The sequence below is a fragment of the Corvus moneduloides genome, chromosome 7 (genome assembly GCF_009650955.1).
Source record: "Corvus moneduloides isolate bCorMon1 chromosome 7, bCorMon1.pri, whole genome shotgun sequence".
Classification (NCBI taxonomy): Eukaryota; Metazoa; Chordata; class Aves; order Passeriformes; family Corvidae; genus Corvus; species Corvus moneduloides.
Window position 1 is genome coordinate 13,216,287 of NC_045482.1, and position 23,943 is coordinate 13,240,229.

The 23,943-nt window shown below is 37.5% G+C and overlaps 1 protein-coding gene across 2 annotated transcripts; it reads right to left on the bottom strand.

Annotated features, from left to right (window-relative positions):
• Positions 1-438: 438 nt before the first annotated feature.
• On the bottom strand, positions 439-16,647 carry ZDBF2 (zinc finger DBF-type containing 2). 2 transcript variants are annotated; one of them, XM_032113918.1, is made up of 7 exons: positions 16,364-16,647; positions 13,836-13,942; positions 13,185-13,236; positions 12,557-12,608; positions 11,885-11,990; positions 10,916-11,028; positions 439-7,755 (listed from the first exon to the last, which is right to left on the bottom strand). In XM_032113918.1, the coding sequence occupies exons 2-7, from the start codon at positions 13,935-13,937 to the stop codon at positions 4,938-4,940; spliced, it is 3,243 nt and encodes a 1,080-aa protein (XP_031969809.1). In that variant the 5' UTR covers positions 13,938-13,942; positions 16,364-16,647; the 3' UTR covers positions 439-4,937. The 2 variants fall into 2 exon arrangements, with proteins under 2 accessions (XP_031969809.1, XP_031969808.1); XM_032113917.1 differs by having other exon boundaries at positions 10,901-11,028; positions 16,364-16,646.
• Positions 16,648-23,943: the final 7,296 nt, after the last annotated feature.

Here is a 23,943-nt window from a genome sequence, read left to right on the forward strand (position 1 = left end):
TTCTATGATTACAGATGCCAAACCATTTTGCATAAAGTAGAAAGGTGCTTAAGATTATGGTACTTCCAGCCCCTGCCCTCATATAGTAAGTGCACATTCTCAAAAAACTCTTAATGAGTAAGCTCTGCAGGAATCCGGCTTGCCATGTGGTTGGGGCTTCTTGGTTTCATGCTGCCAAAATGAAGCTAGACATTTTAAATGTATGTCACCTTTTCAGTGCCATCCTAGAGTGTCATCCTTCAGCTGGCACAGAACAGGACGAATCTTGGCTTCACTGAGTCAAGATATCACACCATTGTGAACAGTTGTTTAAATTATGACTGTCTGCCTTCAGACTAGTAGCTTATTCCATGGCATTCTGTAGTGTTCTTTCCACAACAAATTATAGCAAACAGCTTCAAGTTAAATTCCACTTCAAGAATAAAGAAACTCCAAAAGTACATATTCATTCTTTATTTTATTAAAGCAAGATTTGTTCAGCTGAAGGAATGAATTAATTTATAGCTGCAAAACAAACAAACAAGGAACAAAACCTTTGCTTCTGGGCATGCTCAGAACTATGCTATTACAAATTTTTCTGAAAAATATTACCAGGAATTCTGTGATTCAGCAGATAAAACATTAAAGGAAAAAATTCAGTGATTTTAGTTACATTAGTGAGAGAGATACATTTTACTTTTCCTATCTGTCCCCAAAACACCAAAAGCTGAAAAGCCTTTATTTCCAGTATGAGTTTAGATTACTTTGTTCTCAGGCAGAGTGACCCCAAGGGAAAAAGAAAGGAAGACCAGCAAAGGAATCAAGAATCATCATCCCACTCCTGTTTCACACTATTCAGTGAAGTAAAGCAGACTCCCAAGCACAGGAGCACCTGTACCAACCTGCCCTCTATGCTTCAGACTGGGACAACATCCTCTTCTGTTACCTGACACTGATTTACTTCCAAACAGAACATACTGCCCTGTAATTTAGCTCTTTACAACATAAAAAAAGAGATCCAAATACATGACTGAGAAAAACAATGGAACAATTAATCTGAAATAAAATGAGGAGAAGATACAGAGAAAGAACATCCAGTAACAGCACTGGATGAGTGTGTAGAATCCCTGTATCTTTACAAAACCACATTGTGTCAAACGACCACAGACAGGAGATATAGAGAAGCAGATAAAAAATTACAACATCAAGCAATTATTGCAAAATACATTATCAATAACAAGAACATGAAAACCACAAAAACACATTCTCATTTGGGCACAAATTTAGTATGAAACTTGAGCACAACTTCAGATGAAGCCATAGTCCCATTATTAAACAGAAATATCTCATTTATCTGAGTGCCAGGGAGGGATACTTTCATAACACAGTTACAAGAACATTAGATGCAAATCAGAAAGAACAAGAGAGCAAAAAACCCTATCAGCAAATTAACTGAAGAACTGCGAGGTGCAAGTGTCAGGCATCTAAAGTTTTGGGGGATTGCTATTTTGTTTGGTTAGCACCTGGCAAAATATGACTGGGTCACACTCATGGTTAACCATACTAGTGAATAACAAAAATTTATCTGCTTAGAATTAAGGTTGTTTTGAAAGGCTGAATGAGTACTTTATGTGGGGAGAGGCTTTTAAAAATTATGAAATGTATAATAAAAACAATGAACTTACAGGTCAAAATTGCATATGCATTGAAGAAGACACGATAACATTTTTCTCAACTATTATAAAAGGTCCTGGTTCTAACTGCTGTCAATTTAATTCAAAAAGCATGACATTATCCCTCTCTAATCCAGCTCTTTTCTTGCTTCTCCATGTTAAGACATGCAAATGTACTGACAAAACATCTTTGTCCACTAACATTAAAAGAAACCTCTCCCCCCTCAAAAAACACAAAAGAAAAAAGGAAACACAAACAAAAATAGAAGCATCACCCGAAACCAACCAACCCGCATATCAATTTCAGAGAGAAAGTATTTCAGTTCTCAAGTTTGACATTTGTGTAGGCTCCACAATCATGTTTTGAAGTTTCAGCCATGATGCTAATGAAACAATGCTCTATTCCATATGGGCAGAAACTGTATTATATATCTAACGGGGAAGTGCTTGCCTGTTTCTCAAGACTCCAAAATACTTTTTCTCCTTTTTGCACGATATTGAATGTCTTTGCTATCTTTTGTTTTGCAAGTATGTTCATCAATTCTCTTTCCAAAGCAGTTTCTGCATTTACTTCTCACATCCCAGTCTTTCTGCTTTATCCTAGTAGTTATTGAGCATGCACAGAAGAGGTTTCTCTGAACACTGAGAAGTGAGGCACAGATTAACATCCAAGCCTCCAGTAAACCTTATTTTGACCATGTCAGCCACAGAAATGTTTCCAGACTTGCACCTCAAGTCTTATTCTTCTAATAAATTCTTACATTTCATACTTTTTTTTTTGTTTTGCTTTTTTTTAAAGGAAAATATATAGCTAGTTACACTTCTATTTAAATATAACATTTTTCTTCTAAAAACCCCATCCTGATAAGAGGGTCTATTATAAAAAAAAAAAAAAAAAAGACATTACAGTCTAAAAATATTAGTCATTCTATAGTCCTCAACACATCTTTATTACTCAAGATTTCAAGGAAAAGTTGTGCACTCAGTAAGACAAATGTACAATGAATGAGTATGGAGAACAAATATACACTAGTGTTCTTAAAGTACAATGTGCATTAAAACTTATTCACACACAAACTAATTCATGCTCTTCACGTGTAAAATACTATGAAAAGTAAGATGGAAGAAGTTAGATAGGAAAACATTCTTGTATCATAAAAATATGTTAGAATGGGACTTATCTATAGAGTTAAAGCTTTGCTTTAAAACAAACTTTATTTAAAAATCTTCTTTTGCTTTATCTAAAAATTAGCCTTTCTATAAAAACCATTCCTTTAAAACTTTGCTTTAAAAACATCAGTTTTATATTAGACAAAATATTAAATTATACAGGCACAATTAGTTAAGAGGGCTATAAGAACTTCTATTATAGCCCTTAATTTTCCAGTGACTTGCAATACAGTCATAAGATTCTGTGTCTACTGACAACCATAAAAAAATTCATCCATAGAAATCAACTTTTATATAAAAAATAAAATAAATTAAAACAAAACAAATAACAAAATCTGTCAGACCATATTTCACTTGTAAATGAACTTACTTTCCAGCTGACACATGGACATCTTTTATTTATCTTGGGGAATATGCATATACACTAAAAAGATCCCCAAAATATTCTCTGAACATGTGGTTTATGATGACAGCTTTTATATTTCCTTCAGATACTGTATATTAAAATAAACCATTTCCAAGTCCACCTTTATCTCTGTCCAAATCCGTGACCCCTGACACTTCTGAAAGAAATGAATGAAGACTCAAGAATGGTTTTGTTTTCTGAGGAGAAAATGCACAGATGTGTTCAATGCCAGAGATAGCAGGGTCTTTTCCATGTTTTTCTCATGTTCTGAAAAATGTACCACTAGAGAATTTATGAAGACCTTTAAGGTAAAAGAGATTATGTAATATATCAAATTGAAGCCCAGATTATTATGATGTTTAACTATGTGCTTAATTTACTATAAATGAACCATTAATCTTGGGTTTTAAAGCACAGAAACATCCGCAAGTCCGGCTTTATGTCTCCTAGCCACATTAAATAAACTGTCATCATAACAACTATTAAAAAAAGAAAGAAAACTAAGCCAAAACACCATGCGTTTGGGTTTCTTTGCCATAAAACTATAGCAGGTGGAACATCAGTGGCCAAATGTGAATCTCTATAGAATGCAATTTTAATTCAACCAGGCTTTTTCAACAAATATTTGAACTCTAATACATTTAGATGGATGCTGTGCTAGGTTTATTTAAATATTTTACTGACAGTTTAGAAAGAAAGTTCGACTTCTAGTCCATAAAAATTTAATCAAGACTACACCCAATAAAGTCAGAAAAGCACAGAACCCCAAACTCAAGGCTGACATTCTAAAACAACTCACTGCTGTTTGTTTGCATTGTAATTTTTCCATCCCCCTCACTAAGGAATGTGAAATTCACCTACAAACTTAATCAATAAGCTATTAAAAACAAATGAAAAACCCTCAAACCCAACCCTATATTTCTTTTAGGATTCGAGATTTCACTTCAGCCACCACCATTTGAACAGTCTCCTAAAGAGACATATTTCCCTACCAGCATGGTCCATTATTGCTTGATGAGAGCCCACAGTGACTTTTAGTCCAAAAGAAAAATGCTTTGGACATGATTTCAGGAACAAAAAAGTCAATACAAAACTGTGTAAAATTGTATTTCATTTCAAGAAAGCACTGACTTGATCTGAATTGCATCATACTGCATTAATTTTAATGCCTTTCCACAGGCAAGTATATATTATGTGTTGAAGAAGGTGCACATATACACAAACACAAAATACGTACACAGAATTCAGCCCCGATTGAAGTATCTTCATTAAATTTCTAGCATAGCAACTGAGTCATCTTCTGCATTTTAGAATTATGTGAAAAAATTAAAATAGGCACAATTAATTAACATAGTTTCTAAATTACCTTATTATAGTGCACTGTTAGCACTGATAATACCATAACAATATGATACCATTCAAGGTCATTTTGCTGATGTACAGGTGAAGACTAGTAAATATGATTCTAAATGCTTTTAACTCAAATCCACAACTTCTGCAGCTTTACACAGTAGAACAGTGCAATATATTATGTCCCCATATTCCAGGAACAAGAGCTGAGTTTACAGTTCTATTTGTTTCACATTAGACTGGCTTTGCACTTTCTGGAGCTCTAGCAATTCAACTGCATTGTCTATGACCTCCTTTTTTCCCCCTTCCTTCTTCCAGGTGCTGGCTATAAAAAAAGAAAAAAGAACTTCTTTTGGTAGCTAGCTCTCACCTGGCAGAACAAGACAGTTTCGAAGTAATGGTACAGCAGTTCTTCTAGAGGGCCTGTTCACAGTGCTAGGATGACCCCGATCTCCACTTACTTCCCAGTTCCTGACTTTGGAGGAAGCTTGCTCTGGCTTCTTGGGAAAAGATTCTGATGTGACTTTCTGCCTTTTTTCAGGAATCCCTGTTACAACTGTTGAGTTCAGAAAGGCCCTTTTTGGTTTCCTCCTCACCTTTAATTTTTTAGCATCAGGCTTTTCTTTCTTAGGGTGCTTTCCCACTGTAGTTTTCCTGGTCTGGCACCTGTGGATGGAGAAAGCAGATTTCTGGGCACAAGGTTGAAGTTGTCTTCTCATCCCCTCTTTCTGCTGTTTTTTAGTCCTGGATGTTTGTTTGCCTGTGGTTATTCTGTTTCCTCTCCTCCCCACAGTACATCTGACAGACTTAGATCCTGCAGCCTTTCTGGAAAAAACTGGTTCTTTTTTAGTGCCTTCTTTTCTCTTCCATATTGCTTTTGGAGTCTCCCTCTCTAACCACTCACTCCTGATAGAGGTCAGAGGAGTTTTGGTAATTCTATTAAATGGAATTAATCTATAATCTCCTTCTATCACAGAGTTCAAAGGTGAAATGATTAGGTGTTTAAAAGAGTTCTCAGATACGAGACAATCTGTTCTTTCTGTGGAAACAGAAGGTCCATCTGCCTTTTGACTTGAGGCTGCATCATTCCCTTTATCTGGATCTGGCAGGAAAGATGCTGAAGAAGAACCATAGAAGTCTGACCAATTGAGTGACTTTGATGGTGTGCTTTCTCTCTGAGCATCAGCTAGTTTCTTCATGTTTGCATCAATGCTGAGACTTTTGAAAAGCTGGCGAACATGAGAGGGCTTTTTGGCCTTTTCTCCAACTGTACTCTTTGGAGGTGTTTTCAGAATTCGATTTGTCAGTGGGTCATAATATTTGAGAGAACACTGTTTGTATTTATACCTTACAGAGTCCTTGCTATCTGTGGAGTTATGATTTTTCCTCATTTTGGGAATATCTATAGGTTTACCTTTACCCTGTTTTACCTCTGGACACGAGAGTACATACACTACTGTTTTGGGCTGAACAGGACTCATGATCTTGCTATAGGACTCTGGAAGTTTAAGAGCACAGAGTCTAGTTTTCATGTTTGGAGTTTTTTCATTCTCCAGCCACGCAATGCTTGCTTTCTGATCAGCTGGATCAGATTCTCTTCTAGACATTTTCCTTTTTGCTACAGGGTAGTTCAGCAGACTTGTCTGGGTGCCATGGCTGACTTTAACCACCTGACATCTTGAAGCCAGGCGCCACGTCCTTTTCCTAGGCATTTTTACAATTTGTGGGTTGCATAGTGTATCTGAGGCTAAAGATGGGTTATCAAAATCAGAGCCACCACTTAAAGCATCATTAAATTCTGGCAATGCTTTAACTGGTGCACTTTCCGTTCTATTACCCTCAATAATATTGATCCTTTTTTCATCCTTTTGCTTTTTTTTCTTCATTCTCTTCCCTGCACAATTGGCTGAGGATTCACTGTTAAAATAGCAGCGAAAACGACCTTCCCTGAAATCCCGCACAAGTTCTTCAATTTTTATATCATCTTCATACATTATTTGAGACCAAGTCTTTCCCACAAAAGAAGGAGGCACATGAGGCAGGGCTGGAAGAACTGGTTCTTCGGTATGAACTACAACATCCTTTTTCACTGCTTCTATTTTCTCTAATGACTCAGTTTTTAAAACAGAAGAGAGCTGTGTTCCATAGTCTTTATCTTGCAAACATACTCGGACCTCTTTTAGGAATTCTATATCTTTTATAGCTGCCTTGGGTAAGTCTGTTCCTACCTGTATTGATGCATCACAGTCAAAACTCATTTCAGAGCCCTCTAAATTAGTACAGTCCAGAAGTGATGAAAAAGGTACACAGGGATTATTCTCTTCTTTGAAATAAATTTCTTCAGATGTAGTTTCATGGCAGTATTTCAAAATTACATCTTCAATAGTTTCATCCACTGAACTTTCATCACCTCTGTTTGTCTTCATGTTTTTGCATCGTGCTAGTTGTGGGGATGTCCCAAGGTCTAGGGAGCTGCTGATACCCACAGTATCCCTGAGATGGAGATCAGACACCAGAGTTTCATCCTGAGTTCGTAAACTATCTCGCTTTGAGAGAGATTGACCTGAGGTAATAAAGAAAGAATTGCTGTGGCTGCGTGTAGGATTCTGACGAGAATCTGAAGGGTGTTTTGGGTGAACCAGTGCTGGAGCAGGATTCAAGCGTGGGTTCAACAACACATCACTGCTGCAGACCTCCATTGCTCTTTCATCACATCTGCTACAAAGAAACAGATTTGATCCTACCAAATCCCTAACATTTTTTCCTGTTTTAGGATTAACAGAGGAACTGTGGCTGGTAGGACTGAGAGAAAACTGCTGAGGTACAGGGCTCACAGCTGTAAACTGACCTTCATGGCTATGATTCGCAATTCGAGCATTTTTCAGAGTTACCCATTTCTTATCGCTACAAATGCCGATAGACTGCTGGGATATTCCTGGAACACGTTCCTGGCCTCCGTGAAGTTTTTGAAAACCTGCTTGTGTTACAAAAGTTTTCTTTGTACCCTCACGAGACAGGCATGGAACAGAAGAGCCTATTTCACGAATGGACTCCTGGTCTTTGCTGGAAATCTCCTGTTTCTCACTGCTCCTCTTTTTCTGCATCTCTTCTGAAGACAGGCAAGAAATCCTAGGAGCCTCCAGAGTGACAGGGGGTGGCATGTCATCATAGGTTGGTCTAAAGGGCAGGGGAGAAAAAAACAGCTTATATAAATACTATAAATACACTTAAATTTGTCAAGCAATAGCAGTGTGGGGGTTTTTTAAGAGTAATTACCTAGACTGCATCACTTATAATGAACAGACTAAAATTACTGTTTCTGCTACTTTAGCAGAGACACTAAATTTTTTAAAATTATGGAGGGGGAAATGCTCCATAAAGCTAAAGATAAGACTAATCTCCAGATTGTTATCACTCTCTTCATGCAACCATCAATTAAGAATGGCCAAACATAGATTATAATAATTTTATAAATACAGCAAAGCAGGAAAAGTAAAGATATTTCTTTTATTTGAAGTGGTAAGCCTATGAAGAGGTTATTTCACTGGTCATACTATCATTACTTAAAATTGAGCTTTTGAAGAGAAATGGAACATAATAATAGTATAAAACCATCGTTGAGAATAAATGCCCTTTACTCTACAAAACATGGCTGCCTGATAGGAACTCTGCACATGTGGCCAAGGAATTCCATGCTTACTGTTTCTCACAGACATACCACAGCTTCTGACTCACTCCAGTAAGAAGCCAAGTCGGGATTGTTCAGCCTCGCTGTGACAACAGATTTTTATATATTCTGTAACTGGCAGTTCTGTCTTTTGGATTGCCTCAAACACAAGGGTTTGTGTCTTGCAGATTTAACACAGCTGACAGACGTGGACTATTTGCAACACAGGAACCCACAAGGCTTCAACATGTAACAGCTGGGCAAATCCAATGAAAACAATTTTTAAAATATGTAAATATAACTGAAGTAAAGCATATTGTGTTGCACTCGAAAATTATGACCAGACCTTGTGAGACCCAAATGGATGCTTACTTTTGACGTCTGATATGGCAGACATCAGCTAACAGAAGCATTGTGAACAAATTTGATAGTACTTTCCTTTTATAGTAATTCCTTGGTAATATAACTAAGAGTACATAAAGCTAAGGGAAGTAAGACTGATGAAGCAAGAGAAACCTCATATAATGAAACATTAAAAAAGAAGAGGACTATTCTATTACTATATGATTGCAAAGTAATCAAATAGATCAGATAATCAAACAATGCCTGTCAGCTGAACTGCTGCTTTGCCCTTGCATGGATTCTTGGTCACCTAAGTTCTGAAAGGCCTAACGGGAAGGCCAAATGCAGCAGAAATAATCTTTTTACTTCCTAACTTCAGAGTTCTTCCATCTTTACATGAAACATCTTTGTGTCCTGGCATCTGGACATTGCTGAAAGACTAAATATAAAACTAAATAGATTTTCATATGGAGAAACTATGGCAAGCTCCTGAGTCTCTAGCTCAGTTAACAGCCTACAAGTACTTTTCAAAAATTACTTTTAAGCAAATGTCTCTGGGGGGAGAAGAGAACAGAACTACAGTTTTATATAGTTAGGAACTTCTGACAGTTTTGCTACAAATTACCCCCCTAAGTAGAATGAAGATTTACTTTCTAAAATGCTCAATATTATTTCTTTAGGTAATAAACTTACATATTTAGAGGAAGGAATGATTTGGTGGTTTGTGGGTGTTTGGTTTGGTTTTGTTTTGTTTTTTTACTGGGGGAGAACAATATGCTTTGAAATTCAGTATAAGGCAAAGCTCTGATGAATTTTTCTTTTTTCCACATAACTACTAGGTATACTGGTTCTGTAAAACAAATCAGGTTTTACAAATATTTCCATAACCTTTTAAAATGGCACATAAAGATCCCTTGTGTGAATTCAGATAAATAGTAAAAACAGGTATTTAAAGCACTGAGTGAAACCGTGTATAAATCCAAGTGTTTTAACATGAGAAAGAAGAGAATCAAAATCTTACCTCAGGTGTCAATTAAGACCATGACTTTCTTTTCAGAGCAGGACCACAAAATAAATCTATTCACAGTTTGTTTTCCATTTTTGCTTTTCTTCCTCCAAACTCTGTCTAGATTTGGGGTTAACTCTTCCCCCTTCTTCCTCCAACTTAATCTAGATTTTGTGCATTATTTTTCTAATTTTTCTATTCCTTCTTCCAATAACTTAGAGGAACATGGTAGTTTGTTTTTCCTTGTTAGCAGGTTTCATTCACCAAGGGAACAATCTTTTATTAGTGACACCTCAAGAAAGGGCTTTTTTCATTTTTTGCTTTAAAATGAATCCTGTATTTTCTCCATGGCAAAAAAATGGTGAATATTCTCAAGATACTGCAATTAAATCTATTTATTTAAGATGGGAGGACAATTTATTTACTTGTAGTGATGTGTACATCATGCCCTGGACTAGTGTGGTATAGACATGCATATTAGCTTATTCTGCCGCACCTTTTGTCTGAAAGCACATCAATGAGTGCTTTCAGACAAAATACCCTTCTGCTTGTCAGACATATAGCAGAGTTGTATATTGAGAAACACTGTACTGGGATCAAACTGGGACTTTTGTCTGACTTTCAAAACATAACAAATGAGGAATGAGATTTAATTGATTTTCCTTCACCTACAGAGAAAAATTTAACACACTGATCCTCTTACCACTCTTGAAACATGCCCATGATAAATAAAGAGAATACTTTTCAAAATCTGAGTATTAATGAATTGGCCAGTTAATGTAATTCAAGTATTAACTGAACATGTGAACTGCAAGGATAATGAAAAAATAAACATGTAAATACTTACCTGATATAATCAACAAACCAAAATTATGAAGTCTTTCAAAACATACCATAAAATATGCTGCAAAATATATATAAAGCCCAGAATTATAAAATTTAGAATAAAATATATAAAGCTCAAATTTGAAGAATTTGTAAACACATGTGAGATTGTACAGTCTGTTATTGTAAGTGCTGACCTATATACTCCTCCTCTTTTCCAGGTCTTCACATTTAAATACTATCTGGTGTTGTTTCAAATCCATAAGTAGTGAAAAGGAGTTTAAAAGTGCAGAGACAACACAAAAGCAATATATTTGCATGCTGTTTATATAAATACATGTCTTTCTAAATTGTCTTCATTGAGCAAGTTTCACCTCGAATGGGCCAAATTTACTGCTCAACAGTAGAACAGAAATAGGAATTCATAACACATGCATTCCACTACCACGTATTAAGGAAAAAAAAAGCCTTCTGTATTATACCTGCTGTCATGGTACCTGTGGGGATGATGCTGTAAAACATCTTGCAGGAAACGCTCCATTAAGCTACTGGTACCCATACGATTCCTACAGTATGTTGTAAAATGTCTGTGCTGGGAGCTGAAAATATGCTGGTGAAAGATAAAACAGATGATTAGTCTAATACTACAGCTAGCACACAGGCCTATTCCTAAAAATTCCTTCCCAGCTTAAATATTACACCATTGCTATGAAAATACTTAAATAAAAAGAAAAATATTCAGCTTTTTCTATTTTAAAGCCTTGATTGAAATTTTTAAGTATGCTTAGGCAGTCTCAATGCTAAAATGTATCAAAACATCTTTTTGAGTTGGAACTTAAATTAGTGGTTCTGGTAGCTGCTAACAAATCTCTTCTAACTAGTACAAATACTCTCACAAATCTCATAGCTGCTCACAAGTCTCTTAACCAGAACAAATACTCTAAATTTATCTATAAATGACTTATAATATTCTTGAACTTCGTATGACCAAACATCCTGTAATTTACTCTAATTAACAAGATTTTTCTTAAGTGTAGATCATTAAATAGGCCTCTACTTTCTAATTTAAAAAGTCTAAAAGACAGGAGACTGACAGAGCTAAAGAACTGAAAACAGTTGATCAAACATCTTCACCCTTGATATAAAACATATTACTGTAACCCTAACACTTTACAATACATACAGATCTCAAGATTAAAGACACAGAAAAAAACATAATGAATGCAATGCACAGCCAAGTGCCACTTTGGAAAAGCAGACTGCAGCAGCCATGCCACTCCACCAGCATCTTTTATAACAGGTAACAAATAAGCAAGGTATCTTAGTGCACATATTGTGCAATTCACAAAGTGCTTATTTTTCACTCAGTATTGGTTGTTCAGCGCAGAAACTGGTATTTTATAAGCTGATAAAGCCTTTAGGTAGTCCTTGCTATCTGCTGCCAAGTTATGCAGAAGCTGTCTCACCTGTTCCAGATTACTGTAGTGTACATGGCAACAGTTGCAGTATCCTTGTCTATTTTGCACAGTGGATGCTCCAGGCCGAGGACGTTCTTGTCCACTTCTGCGTAAACTGAAAGAAGCAGGTAATATTATCAAGACATGTTGGGTTGTTTAATCCATGTCCTTAGCACAGAAATTCTAAATATCTATCTTACTACAAAGATGGGAAAAACTTGCAAGATAAATGTTTCTATTTTAGAATTGTAATGGTAAGTGGTACTATGTATTTTAAAGTATTCTCAAGCAAATTTCACGAAAGAAATTTTTCCTTAAATGCAGAACAAAGAATAACAGCTTGAAGGCACGGTTAGCTGAAATCTGAAAATAATTACCTCTAAAGAAAAAGGCAGAGTCATATTTTCATTCGTCTTTTTGTCAGTATTTTGAAATAAAAGAAAAAAAGACCAAGGACACCTGACACTGACACAGTAGTTTTGGGCACTACAATGTGCCTTCCCCACAGTTTTTAACAGTACATGGGTATAAGGCACAAAGGATCTCCATCATACACTTAATCCATATTGTATCACTGTCATCCATTACACAAGGTAACAGATAAGGCTGAAAAGCAGATTTTTCCCATTTTACTTCGGTAAGCAGTAAGCTGGATGCCAGTCAGATCATCACCTAACTTACCTGCTACTGCTGTCCTGCTGTGGAGAGCCCTCAACACCATGTCTTTGGATTCCTACAGAAAAACAAAAACAACCACCAAAAAATAAAAAAAACCCAAGCAAACACATGTACAAAACATAAAAACCAACAGAGTATCGCGGAGATGGAGAGTTTTACCTGTAGCTAGCTACTTCTCTTACACTGCATTTGTCAAAACTACTATTTTAAAGGAAGATAAAAGGTTTAGTAAGTTCAAAAAAGCATTAAGAGATCCTTTTGTTGGCAAAGTTGATCCAAGAACTTCAGAAAATAAGCTTTACTCTTTCATGGCTGAGGTGAATGAGAATTTTTCTACTGACTTGTCTGGGTTCAAGACTAGGCAATCTACATTGCTACTGTGACATCCATGATCACTGAGAGAAAATGTAAAATGTCTCAATCAGCTTACAATAGGACAAGAAACTTACACCTACATGGAAATTTTGTGGATTATTCAGAAGTCACTCTTTCCACCTAAGCTCCATAATGAAATTTAAGAAATCCAAGTATGCAATTGAACTACAAGGTGAACTAATGCTTCTACTGATAATTATTATGTATTCAAATGTAACTGCAACGAAAACTACTTTCAACTTTTTGAACTTCTTACCTTGTGCTGAAGAAGCAGAAGCTTCATCAGATCGTTTGATTCTCTCAAACATCTGTAAGTAAAAAATTTTTTAAAAGTCAATCCATCCTCATACCATATCCTGAAGCTCCTCCTTCAGTCCAAGCTACAAGCTCTTCAGAAGCTCTATACTGTTTCAGCTATAGACCAATATTTGACTTAAATGAAGCTGCAATTCTAAAGAGAAACTTCTGCTTTACTAGGTTACCCTAGTATTATATTTAACAATATATTTTAGCTTTGATAAAAGGGGCTAACTTTTAATTAATGAAATCAAATACTATACTTACGAGCACAGCCTAGACTGTGTTAGGTTATTAAGCAATAACCGTATCAAATTAATGTAATTACTTAATTTCCTAAGTCACCTTAACAATTGAGATGAGATATATATGTAAGAAAACCCATATGAGACCTACACCACACAAAGGAATTACCTAGGCTGGAAAAGTAATCCTTATTACTCAAAAGATCTGCAAATCAATTTTTAATCTCACAATTTTTAATAAAAATATGACTGCAGCAACAAGCAGTTACATTCTTTAGGGCATCCAAACACAAAGGACTTCCAGGTGTCACATAAGCCTTTTACGCTATGGAACGCAAGTGTTAAATCAGCTTTCTAGCACCTACCTTAGAGTCACCGACCTTCCTCATCCACCAAAGCTGACTCCAGACTAGCAAACAATAAATGTCGAACAGGAGGCCATTTGCAGTGCAGGACACTTCTCTCATCCCATCTGGCAACAAGGAAGAGCCTTTTAAAATAACATCAATAATGCATGTTTCCCACGCCCGAAGGCATGTAAATTTTTCTGTACCATTTTGCAAACAGTTGAACAAATGGATAAATCTTTTTGAAGTCTGCAGCACATCTTTTTTAATATGGAAGTAATTTTGACAGTCTTTCCTATATAAATGTTAACCATTCCTTCTGGAATACCTTTGTTTCTTCTTTCTTCCTCATGGGCCCTGTGTACTATACATTGTTGTCATTTCCCAGACTACGCACTGCCCACGATAAAATACCTGGGATGTTGTAGCATTTATGGTCAGAAGGAATATCTTAATACCTCAACTTTAAACACACCCCCGTCCCCCAAAACAAAACAATCCACCAGAACACCAAACTCATCCTACTTCCCATTGTGTTGTAACTTACGTAATAATATTAAAAAACCAAATAAACAAGAAACCCCAGCTGTTCTTATAAACCTTTTCATCTGGCAGCTGAGAAAAGCTTTTTTGAGAGATCAGCTGTTCTCAGTCATCCTGTTCTATTTCCTATACACAGCCAGGACCCAAAAGACAGTGATGGAAAAACACAGAAGACTATCCTTCATGAGTGTTGCTTTATGTAAAATAACTCATTCCACGTGCTGGAAGTCAATTTACTGCTATTTTAAGTCTTACTGTATACAAACAATCTTACGATAAAGCTAAAAGTATGGCAAGAGTGTAGCAACCACAGAGGAAGCTACCCCACGGACGAGGCAGTCAGACAGCAGTTCCACAGCCAGCAGGGGACACCACAACCATTCATCCCTCTCCAGTGCCCCAAAAGGAGATTAAAGCACCTCGATACAACAATGTTTCATTCCATCTCAAAAATGCCAAGCAGTGGCAACAGCAACATGTTAGAGGATGGTTTGCCGCTTCTTTATTTCAAGGACTAATTTCAATGGTGAGGTGCTACTGGGAGTTCACTCAGCTGCAAGTACAATCCCATTTAAATTGAGTTAGGTGCAAAGTAACTTTAAACAGGCCAGAACTAGGAAAATAACTATACTGAATGACACCTGTCTGGATCTCCTTGTTATCTTTTTACAGTTCAAGGAAACTCAATGGGCCAGATTTTCTCACTGGAGGAGCGGTGTGATAGGTAAAAGTGGAAAAAGTCCAGCTATTGCTTAGTAGCTAACAGAAAAACATCTTACAGGAAAAACAATCTCTTTATACCAGTGTTTTATAAGACCACTAGTGTACAGGACAAAGACATAAGTCTGACCTCAAGCTATATACAGCTTGCTTATCATCTGAAGTCAAGCTTAAATCACAAGTTAATAATATTAGGAAATCTGCTACGCAGATGCCTTATTTATGTTGCCAAAATCTGGATGGCCTAACTGAGATCCTTACCTTTTAAAAAAAAGAGACTACAGCTATAAATCCACAAAGGATTTTTCAGATGAAAGGAAAGACTGCATAATTCTACCTTAGTTAAGATATTTACAGCCAGAAGTATCTTAAACTGTTGGATTAAAGAGTAAATAATACCTGTTCAAAATTAAGTTTAAACATTTTACAACCAAAAAATCCTTTAAATTGTAACAAATGTAAAAACAACCAGTTACATACAGAAATATTTGATTTTATAAAATTCTAACCAAGCTATTTTAGCAGCTGTCTCTAAAATTAATGCTTCGTTTTAGTTTCATTGAATTACTCTGTGTACAGCAGGTAGAGAATAAAAATTTCAATCATACTTAACAAGGCAACCAAAAGCCATGAAACATACACATTAAAAAAATTTTAAATAACAATTTGAAAAGTAGTAATAATCAGTGGTGCATTCTTATAGTAACTGAGTGTCAAAGGTATCAGATAAACTCTCCAGACAGTGTCACTCTTGCACTGCAACAAGTAAAATAAGAAGAGTTAAAAGGCAATAAAAACTGTTCCTCGAAATACACCTCATAAAAACCTCTACCACCCCTTCACCTGAGCGCAACTGTACTGGGCAGGCAGAGGGAGAACAAGGGGGAAACTCTCCCCTAAACAGAGGGCTTGCCTTCCCACAGCACTACCACAAACAGGGAGGCGGCGGCTCCTTTCAGGAACGGCCTCTGTCCCGCGGCCTCACCGCACCGGCGCAGGCCCCGTCCCGGCAGCGCCGCGCCCGCGGTGCCCGCCCCGCCCCGCCTCGCCTCGCGTCGCCTCGCCTCGTCCCGTCCCGTCTCACGCCGGGCCCCGCCGCCCGGGGCGGAGCCGCAGGACCCGCAGGGCCGGCCGGCAGCCGAGGGATCAGGGCCGGCTGTGCCCGCGGGAGCTCCGCCCGTCCCGCCGGGACGCGGCACCCGCTGCCGAGCGCTGAGGGGACGCTGAGGCGGCCGCGCGCTCACCCGCCCACTCCCGGTTCCCCGCTCCGGCCACCGTCTCACCTCCATCATTCCCCGTTCGCTCCTCAGTGCCGCGCTGGGGTCAAGGGACGCCATCCTCTGCTTCCTGCTCCGGGTCGGCGGGCCGCGCCCCGCGAAGGGAATGGCGGGAGCTGCGGTTTCTCGAGCCGCCGCTCCCGGCCCGGCCCGGCTCGGCTCGGGCGTCTCCTTCCCTCAGCGCCGCGCTCCGCCCGCCCGGGGTCCCGTCCCGCAGCCGCCATGCAGGCCGAGCTGTCGGGAGCTGTCTTCGCGCAACTCGCACGGAGCCCCCAAAGCCTCCCTTCCTCCAGCCCAGGCGCTGGAATACTGCTCCAGAACACCTCGGGGTGGCGTCTGTTTGTCAGCCCCGGCCGGGATGTTTCTGGTTACAGAGAAGTAACCTCTTCGCTACGTTTCGTTTCAACAACTGTAATAGCAATTTTCTCCTTCAAAACACATTACTTCATGTACTTGAGAGCAGGCTTTAAGTTTTACCCTTCTTTTGTTTTTAAATTTTCGGCCATTAAAAGTAGCTTGCTTTACATGGTGTGGCTTGTTCAAGTACGTTTTATCAGAACGTTGAAGTCTGACTTTATCAGAGTTCATGCTAGATCTGCTTCTAAGTGGGCTTTAGAATGTGACCTTACCTCAGGTTCTCTTATTTTCAGCTGTAGGGTTTTGAACGTTTGTCTCGTCTGCTGTGGGAAACGAGCCGTTGCATATTTCTGTCATTATGCTGAAGCAGCAGGGTATTTTAAGCCATCTAGGCAGACACAAAGTCAACACAACACCCTTATGTGTGAAGACAGGTGCAGATACAGGCTTGGATTATGCAATGGAGGGAAAACAATCTTGAATGCACTGTAATATGGAAAATTGAAAGAGATTGCTGTAAAAAGGCACTGCTGTGTGGCTGTGTTATTATGAAACCATAGCTCAGAAACGTCCACCCACGCTGAGCAAGTAATTCAACACAAATCTCAGATGACAGAAGAGTAGGAGAAGGCTTCTCTTTAGGAGGGCTGAATTTAGTTGCTGCTGGATTCTTTAGGTACATGCATACCTATGAATATTTCATTCTTGGTGAAAAATAAATACTTGTTACAAAACAAAAGTTGCCTGATGATATTTTGTTGCCTAGTATAATACACAACTTGGGAAAAGTGGAACTTTCAGTCCGAGAGCATTTGCACACATGGAAGGCTCAGGCACGTGCCCAAATTATTGCACATCAGCAGAGCTTCATTATTTAAACATGTGGGTTATAGCAGGATTAGCGAGTTGCTGTGGCTTGGCTAACTCCATAGCTTGTTGAAACAAAGGAAGCTTGGTTACATAGCTCAGGCACTGAAGTTTCTTTTCCAGAATGGCTCATGTGAAACAGAAGCCCTTTTTAGCAATGAGTAATCTATACAGTCTGTCTTACAATGCCATACAACTCGTCCTCAGAATATTCCTGAATATTTTTGCAAGATAGAATGTAACATTCTGTTTCTTGGACTGTCACTCAAAGATAGCAGAACTTAGGCTTGGGTTGCCACATATTTCTTGGCTTTCAACTCTTTCTTTATGAGCTTGAGGTTGCACCTTGATTCAAATTCAGGTAAGGTATTGAGAGAAATTACTTTCCTTCAGTCTCCTCTTCCCCCCTAGGAAACTACTCCTCACATATGTGCATGACAATTGAGTAGGGCTGACAAACTTCCTTTCCCCTTAAAAAATTATACTTTCTCCTGACCTAGCATCAGACCTTTTTTTCTCTTTGCTGGTATCTTTACTCATCTATTCAGATTTTAAAAACTGCCCCATACACCTTTCACTGCTTTGCTTTCTACTTTTACTTTGATTTGTTATGGTTTTCACTTCTGTTACCCAAATGTGAGTCAAAGTTGTATCTATGAAAACATGAAGACAAATTAACAAAGACAGACAGCCTCTTTCCTAAAGAGTCTCAAATTTCTTCCAACAGCTGTGTTCAGATTGGAAAAGAGAGAATGTGATGAAAGAAAATCAAGGTTGGTAAATCTAGCTGGCAGGAAACTCTTGGCTAGATTTTTAGTTTGTTGCATATGTTCTTTATAGATGCTGATGTTGTAAGCCTAATTTATCCTTAAATTGTTGTTTTGGTAAAGTTCTTCAAAGGATCTGAGCTAAGTGTTGACTGACTGACAGCAGCTGAAGGTCTGGGGCTTGAGCCATGCAGAGATTACTTTTGCCAAGTGTTCCCAAAGATGGGTTGCTGGTTTTAGCCTGGATTCTAACAAGGCAATGTGACTACATGTGTAGATTTTAGAGAACTTCACATTCAGAGTAACCTTGGGGAAGAAGTATCTTTCCAACTTTACAGTAGAATGGCTGTAATACAGTGCCTGGCAGTGTATTAAAACCTTTAATTCCTAAGAAGTAATTGTTGTGTTTCTCTGAAAAATCTGATGATGGCCGCTGGCCGATATCAGGTATGAGACTTATGAAACAGCTATCTGATCCTTTATGATATTTCTGTTTTCCCCTTTAGTATGAATTGTGTGATATTTAATAAGGTTTTTCAAAGTAAAAGAAAATAATTCCTCACAAGTGTAAAAGGAAAAGATAATCTCTTTACAAAACAGACCTTGTTTTCTTTGCTCTGCTTTACTCAAGAGTTTGCTGGGTTTCACAGATTACTATTACACATTGATTCTTTATTTTAAGCATTTTTCTCATTTTTGAATGAAAAAATATATGTTCTTAAAAATAATAATGGTCTTTTATTTACTTAGATATGGCACTGAAATTAAATGAAACCTTTTTTATTTCAAAGAGGCAAATTTATTGTGGGCATTCTGCTTGCTTTCTCATTATCTAAAACTGACCTTTGCTTTTTGTTTTGTATTCAAAGTTATTTTAATTTTCTAATAAGAGCTTTACCTGTGCTGGTAATACAAACATCTTCAATATGCAGGACATTAGCTTAACCCCAAAACTTTAAAGATACTATAAAGGCTGTTGTTTCTATTTTTCATTTTCTTGCCAGAACAACCTTCTTAAGATCAAAAATTTGAAAGTTAAATTTTCTTTTTATTTGCTTAACCATTTTATCAACCAAAAAGCTTGGCAGCTGCGTTATAATTGAAACATGATTGGGTAATGACCAAGAAAAAAGTTTGAAATATCATTTAGCACTGAGAGGACTTTAGAAAAACACTTTTGAAATGCATGGGCTGAGAATTGTCTCCTAAAAATATTATTTTACTTTCTTGTAATCAGGTCTTAAATTTTTAAAAGGTGGCTTGAAGTACTACACAGTTTGACTCTTTTTCCAATATCTTATTAGAAGAAAATCCTCTCCTAGTTTATTTTTTATTGTTACTTGGAGGCCATGATGCTGCTTTCACAGGCTTACGTTGTCAGAGTTTGTGCTCTATGAATTTTTTCCACTAAACTTGCTCTCTATATTTTATTTCTGTATACATGTACAGAATATAGAGATTTTTATTATTATAGTGCTGAGAAAAATTCTGGGATGCACTGATCCCAGAGGGTTTTATTATTGCTGTTAGAGCTGCTGTTGCTGTTCATTTGCTGGCAGGTTGTCCAGAAGGAACAGCAAGGAGACAAATCTGAATGGATCACTTTAAACAGTATGGCTACAAAATGTATCCAAATCCAGTGTTTTCAGAAAGTGTTTGCACAATGGGCTTCTAACCATCTTACATTAGATTTCAAATCCATAACCTAGCTTTGCTGCAATTGTTTTGAATCTCTCCATTACCTTGAATTAAAATGTTTTTAGGATGTTCTGTTCTAAAAGAAAACACAAAGAAATTAAATCAGCAGTTGAGAAGTTTGTATGCTAAAGAACATTCTGCTTTCAGAGAACACATTTTTTATCATAAAATGCTGAATAGTTTACTGTTACAGTCACAGTCATTTCTGTTTTCAGTTAATGATTGTTCAGTCAGATCATTTCTCCGAAATAACTCTGCCTGTTTTTTTAGGGAAGTGACATAAAGAAAGGGACTAGGTCAGTAATTAGGCTTGGGGTTGCCTGTAGGTGACTGCTCATGAATTGCAGGATATTCTTTGACCTTCATGTTGTGCATGGAGTTTCTTTGTAGCTTCAAAAATAGCAGTTCCTTGGAATTTCTCTATTCTATTTTGCCATTGTTTCATATTTACTTTCAAAAATAATGCCAATTTTAAAACTGCCTGATTTATATAGTCAGAATGACCCTGGAGAATTGCAATGACCCTGGAGAATTGCAAGATTTTCAAGTATAATTGTTGATTACCAAATTACTTGGAAATACACAATAATTTCTGACATGTTTATGCTGGAAGATGCAATGGAAAGTCGTAAAATGACTCCATTTCCCCCATGCTGAAGGGAACTCTGCAGCCTGAGAGCCTTCAGCTATGAAGGGAATGGAAAGACCAATAGGTTCTTGTATTAACCACAGCCAGATAACAAGGCTGAAATACACTCAGAACAGAATCTGTCTCGTCTGCAGGGCATAATGATTTCTCTAGCCTGTTTTAAACCATCCTTCTTTTTATTAATAGATAAGGTATGAAACTGATGTGGCTTTTTAACCAGATGCCAATGTGAGTGTGTTGAAATATTTTAAATAAGTATAGTAGATGACTAATATGCCCTTATAGCCTGCCTCACAATCTGTCATAGTAGGAACTCAAGGCATTTTTGCATAAGTAAATATTAGTTGCCATTACTCAAGCGGGGAATAATGTCTTTCTGATGCAAAGAGATAATTTTCTCAAAGCTTCTTGGAAGGTTGTTTATTCTGTTTATCAAGAATTTTCTAAGCTCCCAGAAGTTTCGAACTGGCTTTTACCCCTTGTAATATTCTGAATAAAATGTTTATTTACATCCATTTTAATGGAACTGTCCTGATTTTAAATAGATGGATATGAATTTAAGATAATCCAGAATGTAAAATGCTTCTGCAGCTTTCTTGTCTGTAGTGTAATTTATAAGAATTGGGTAGTTCCAAATATATATACTATTATGTTGAGTCACTGGATGTTCTGCAGTCAGTTTAAGGTGGGGTCAAAATGTATTCCCAAAGCGGTTAAGTAAGTGTTATTTTTCTCTGCTCTGGCTGTTCTAAATCATGTAAAATTTTTTTAATGTTCCCACAATAAACCACATAAGATATTTTCTTACATCTGAGAACAAGCGGACTCTCTCCTTTGCTTTACCATGGGAATAATTTCAAGACAGATTTCTTTATCCTATTCAGGAAGCAAGCAGGAAGTTAAACAAGAGAAGTTCTGGGTCCTTCCCAAAGACAAAACTTAATTTTAGGCTAGGAATGCTGATAAGCAAAAACATCAGCCTTTGAAAGAAGTCTCTTTTTCTTACAGTTTGAAAACTGTTTTTCATAGAAAAAATTTAAAAGGGAGAAAACGAACATTTAAACAAAAAGCCTTTCATTTGATTTGTGTTTCTTCAGCATTTCACATACTATTACTTTGGATCAGAGTTTAGCCTCTCTCTTTTTCTGATTTATTCTATGTTGTTAGATTGCCTGTTTTTAATACTGAAGTAATTGGAGTTCAATTTCTGGTTTGCATCCCCGGTACATACAATTAATGTAATTTCCCTTTGCCTAGTCTCTCAACCTGAAATGGGGGAGTGGCTGTTCCCTTCTCCACAAACTGCTCTTCTCTTAAAAGAAGGGAGCCTATTTGTCTAAAAGACAAATAGCAACTTAAGTATCCTTTACATGAAATGCTAAGTCTAATCCCTATATTCATGTAAATTCCATGTAGAAGTTCATGCTGAGTGCTTAATTTGGGTCACATAGTCTTCTTAAAAAATAGATTGCAAAGCAAGGAGGATTTAAAATTAACCTTTGCATGTCTTGACAGAGCTTAAGGATTAGAACTAGAATGGACAAATAAATATTGGGCCTTTTAGCTGTCTCTGTGTTTAGACTGCTTTCCTATGTCTCATCCATTGAGCCCATTGCTGATTTATTAGAGGTGGTGCTAGTTTTGGTTGTATTGAAGGCGATGAAAGAGTTAAGGTTGACTTATACACTGAGCCCTTAACTAGCAAAGTGTTTTTCAGAGCATCAAATGATTTGCTTTGCCTCTATCACATGTAGCAGGTTTATAGGGATTTATCAGCTCCCAACTCATTAGAGGCTGAGAGCTGGGTAGGATTTAGAAGTAAAACTTTGTTATCAGAGAGGACAAATACAGAGCAGTAGGCAGAAACTTGCACTGGTTCTCCCTGTCTCACATTCATTTCTATGGATGAATAACTTAAATCCTTGTGGCGTCAAGGTCACCTGTTTCACAAAACATGTTTACATCCACTAAACAGAAAAATAGTCTGACAAATGTAGGTGACTATAAAAAGCAGCTTTAAAAATACAAGTTAGTATGTATTGAAACCACCAAACCCAGAACACCTCAGAACATGCTCAGAACATCTGTAGGTGATGGAGTTTGATTTAGATTTGATTTGCATCAGCTTTGCACTTGGTGCACTTGGTGCACTTGGTGCACTTGGTGTTCAGGAACCATTCCTCATTGCAAGGAACTACTGTCCAATTTAAAAGCTTAGCATGTTCATAATTCCTAAGGAATATCAATGGCTGATCAAGTATTGTAAAGAGTAACCAGCAGGCTCTACAATTCCACACATGCACAGGTGTTTCTCTTAGTTAAGATTTTGAGTATTTATGATGCAAAGCAACAACCTTGCTTGATCACATGTGAGTCCTGTATAGGCACCCTGACTATTAGCATGTATTTTCAGGGAACTGTCCCAAATTTTGTATCAACACTCAATTTTGCTCTGTGTCTTTTGCAGGGAATTGGAATCCTTTTCAGTTTCCCTGTCTCCATTTTGTTTGTGTTTAAGACCAGCTGTGTCCCAGTGAACATGGTAGCCAAGGCTGTAGAATAGTGAGGGAGTGGAACTGGTGATTGTCTCCTTCATGCAAATCTGCTTGGTTTATGCATTGTTATTCATCATAACAGTCTTGAACAACTTGGCTGTGAATTGTTAATAGCTGACTGCAGAAATTTAAGCACCTCTGAAATTTAAGCACCTCTTGGGTCAGGAGTTTTGCCCATTGTAGCATCATAATGTAATCCTATTTGAACAATGGATTTGGGGGTTTAGTGCAAAGGCATATTATATAAAAGATGGATAACTGAATCTTCAGTCTTTGCACTTTAAGTGGAAAATAAGATCTCTGTTTGTTGTAAGAATGGGTGTAAGCAATTACACTGTGACTTGCATCCTGAGTGGGTGGAGGCAGCCTAAATCCTGAAGAGGTGTGGCTAAGGTTCATCTCTGTGCTATGGGTTTCTTTGAACCTAGACTGGCTAGGCTTTGGGCAGATTTTGAGATATCTGACTCAGTCCAAGGTGCAGTAAATTCTGGCTTCACCCCTCAGACCTGTCTAGGTAACTCTGTAGTTCCAGGTAATTTATGTGAGGTGAAAAATGCAAGTTGGTTAATCTGTATACAGTACTGAAGATATGAAAATATTTTGTGAAATACATAGTGAAACAACTATAGTTTGCATAGCCTCATTTTTGTGTCTCTAATCTCTGTAGATCTCTCTGAAATCATTTTTCCAAAC

Bases quoted from the DNA above. Each gene is read 5' to 3' on its own strand.
- ZDBF2 (XM_032113917.1), bottom strand. From the start codon at position 13,937: ATGAGAGAAGTGTCCTGCACTGCAAATGGCCTCCTGTTCGACATTTAT. The intron at 11,991-12,556 runs GTAAGTTAGGTG...TGCTTCTTTCAG, and splicing joins CAGCAGGACAGCAGTAGCAG to TTTACGCAGAAGTGGACAAG. The intron at 11,029-11,884 runs GTGAGACAGCTT...ATCTTTCACCAG, and splicing joins ACTACAGTAATCTGGAACAG to CATATTTTCAGCTCCCAGCA.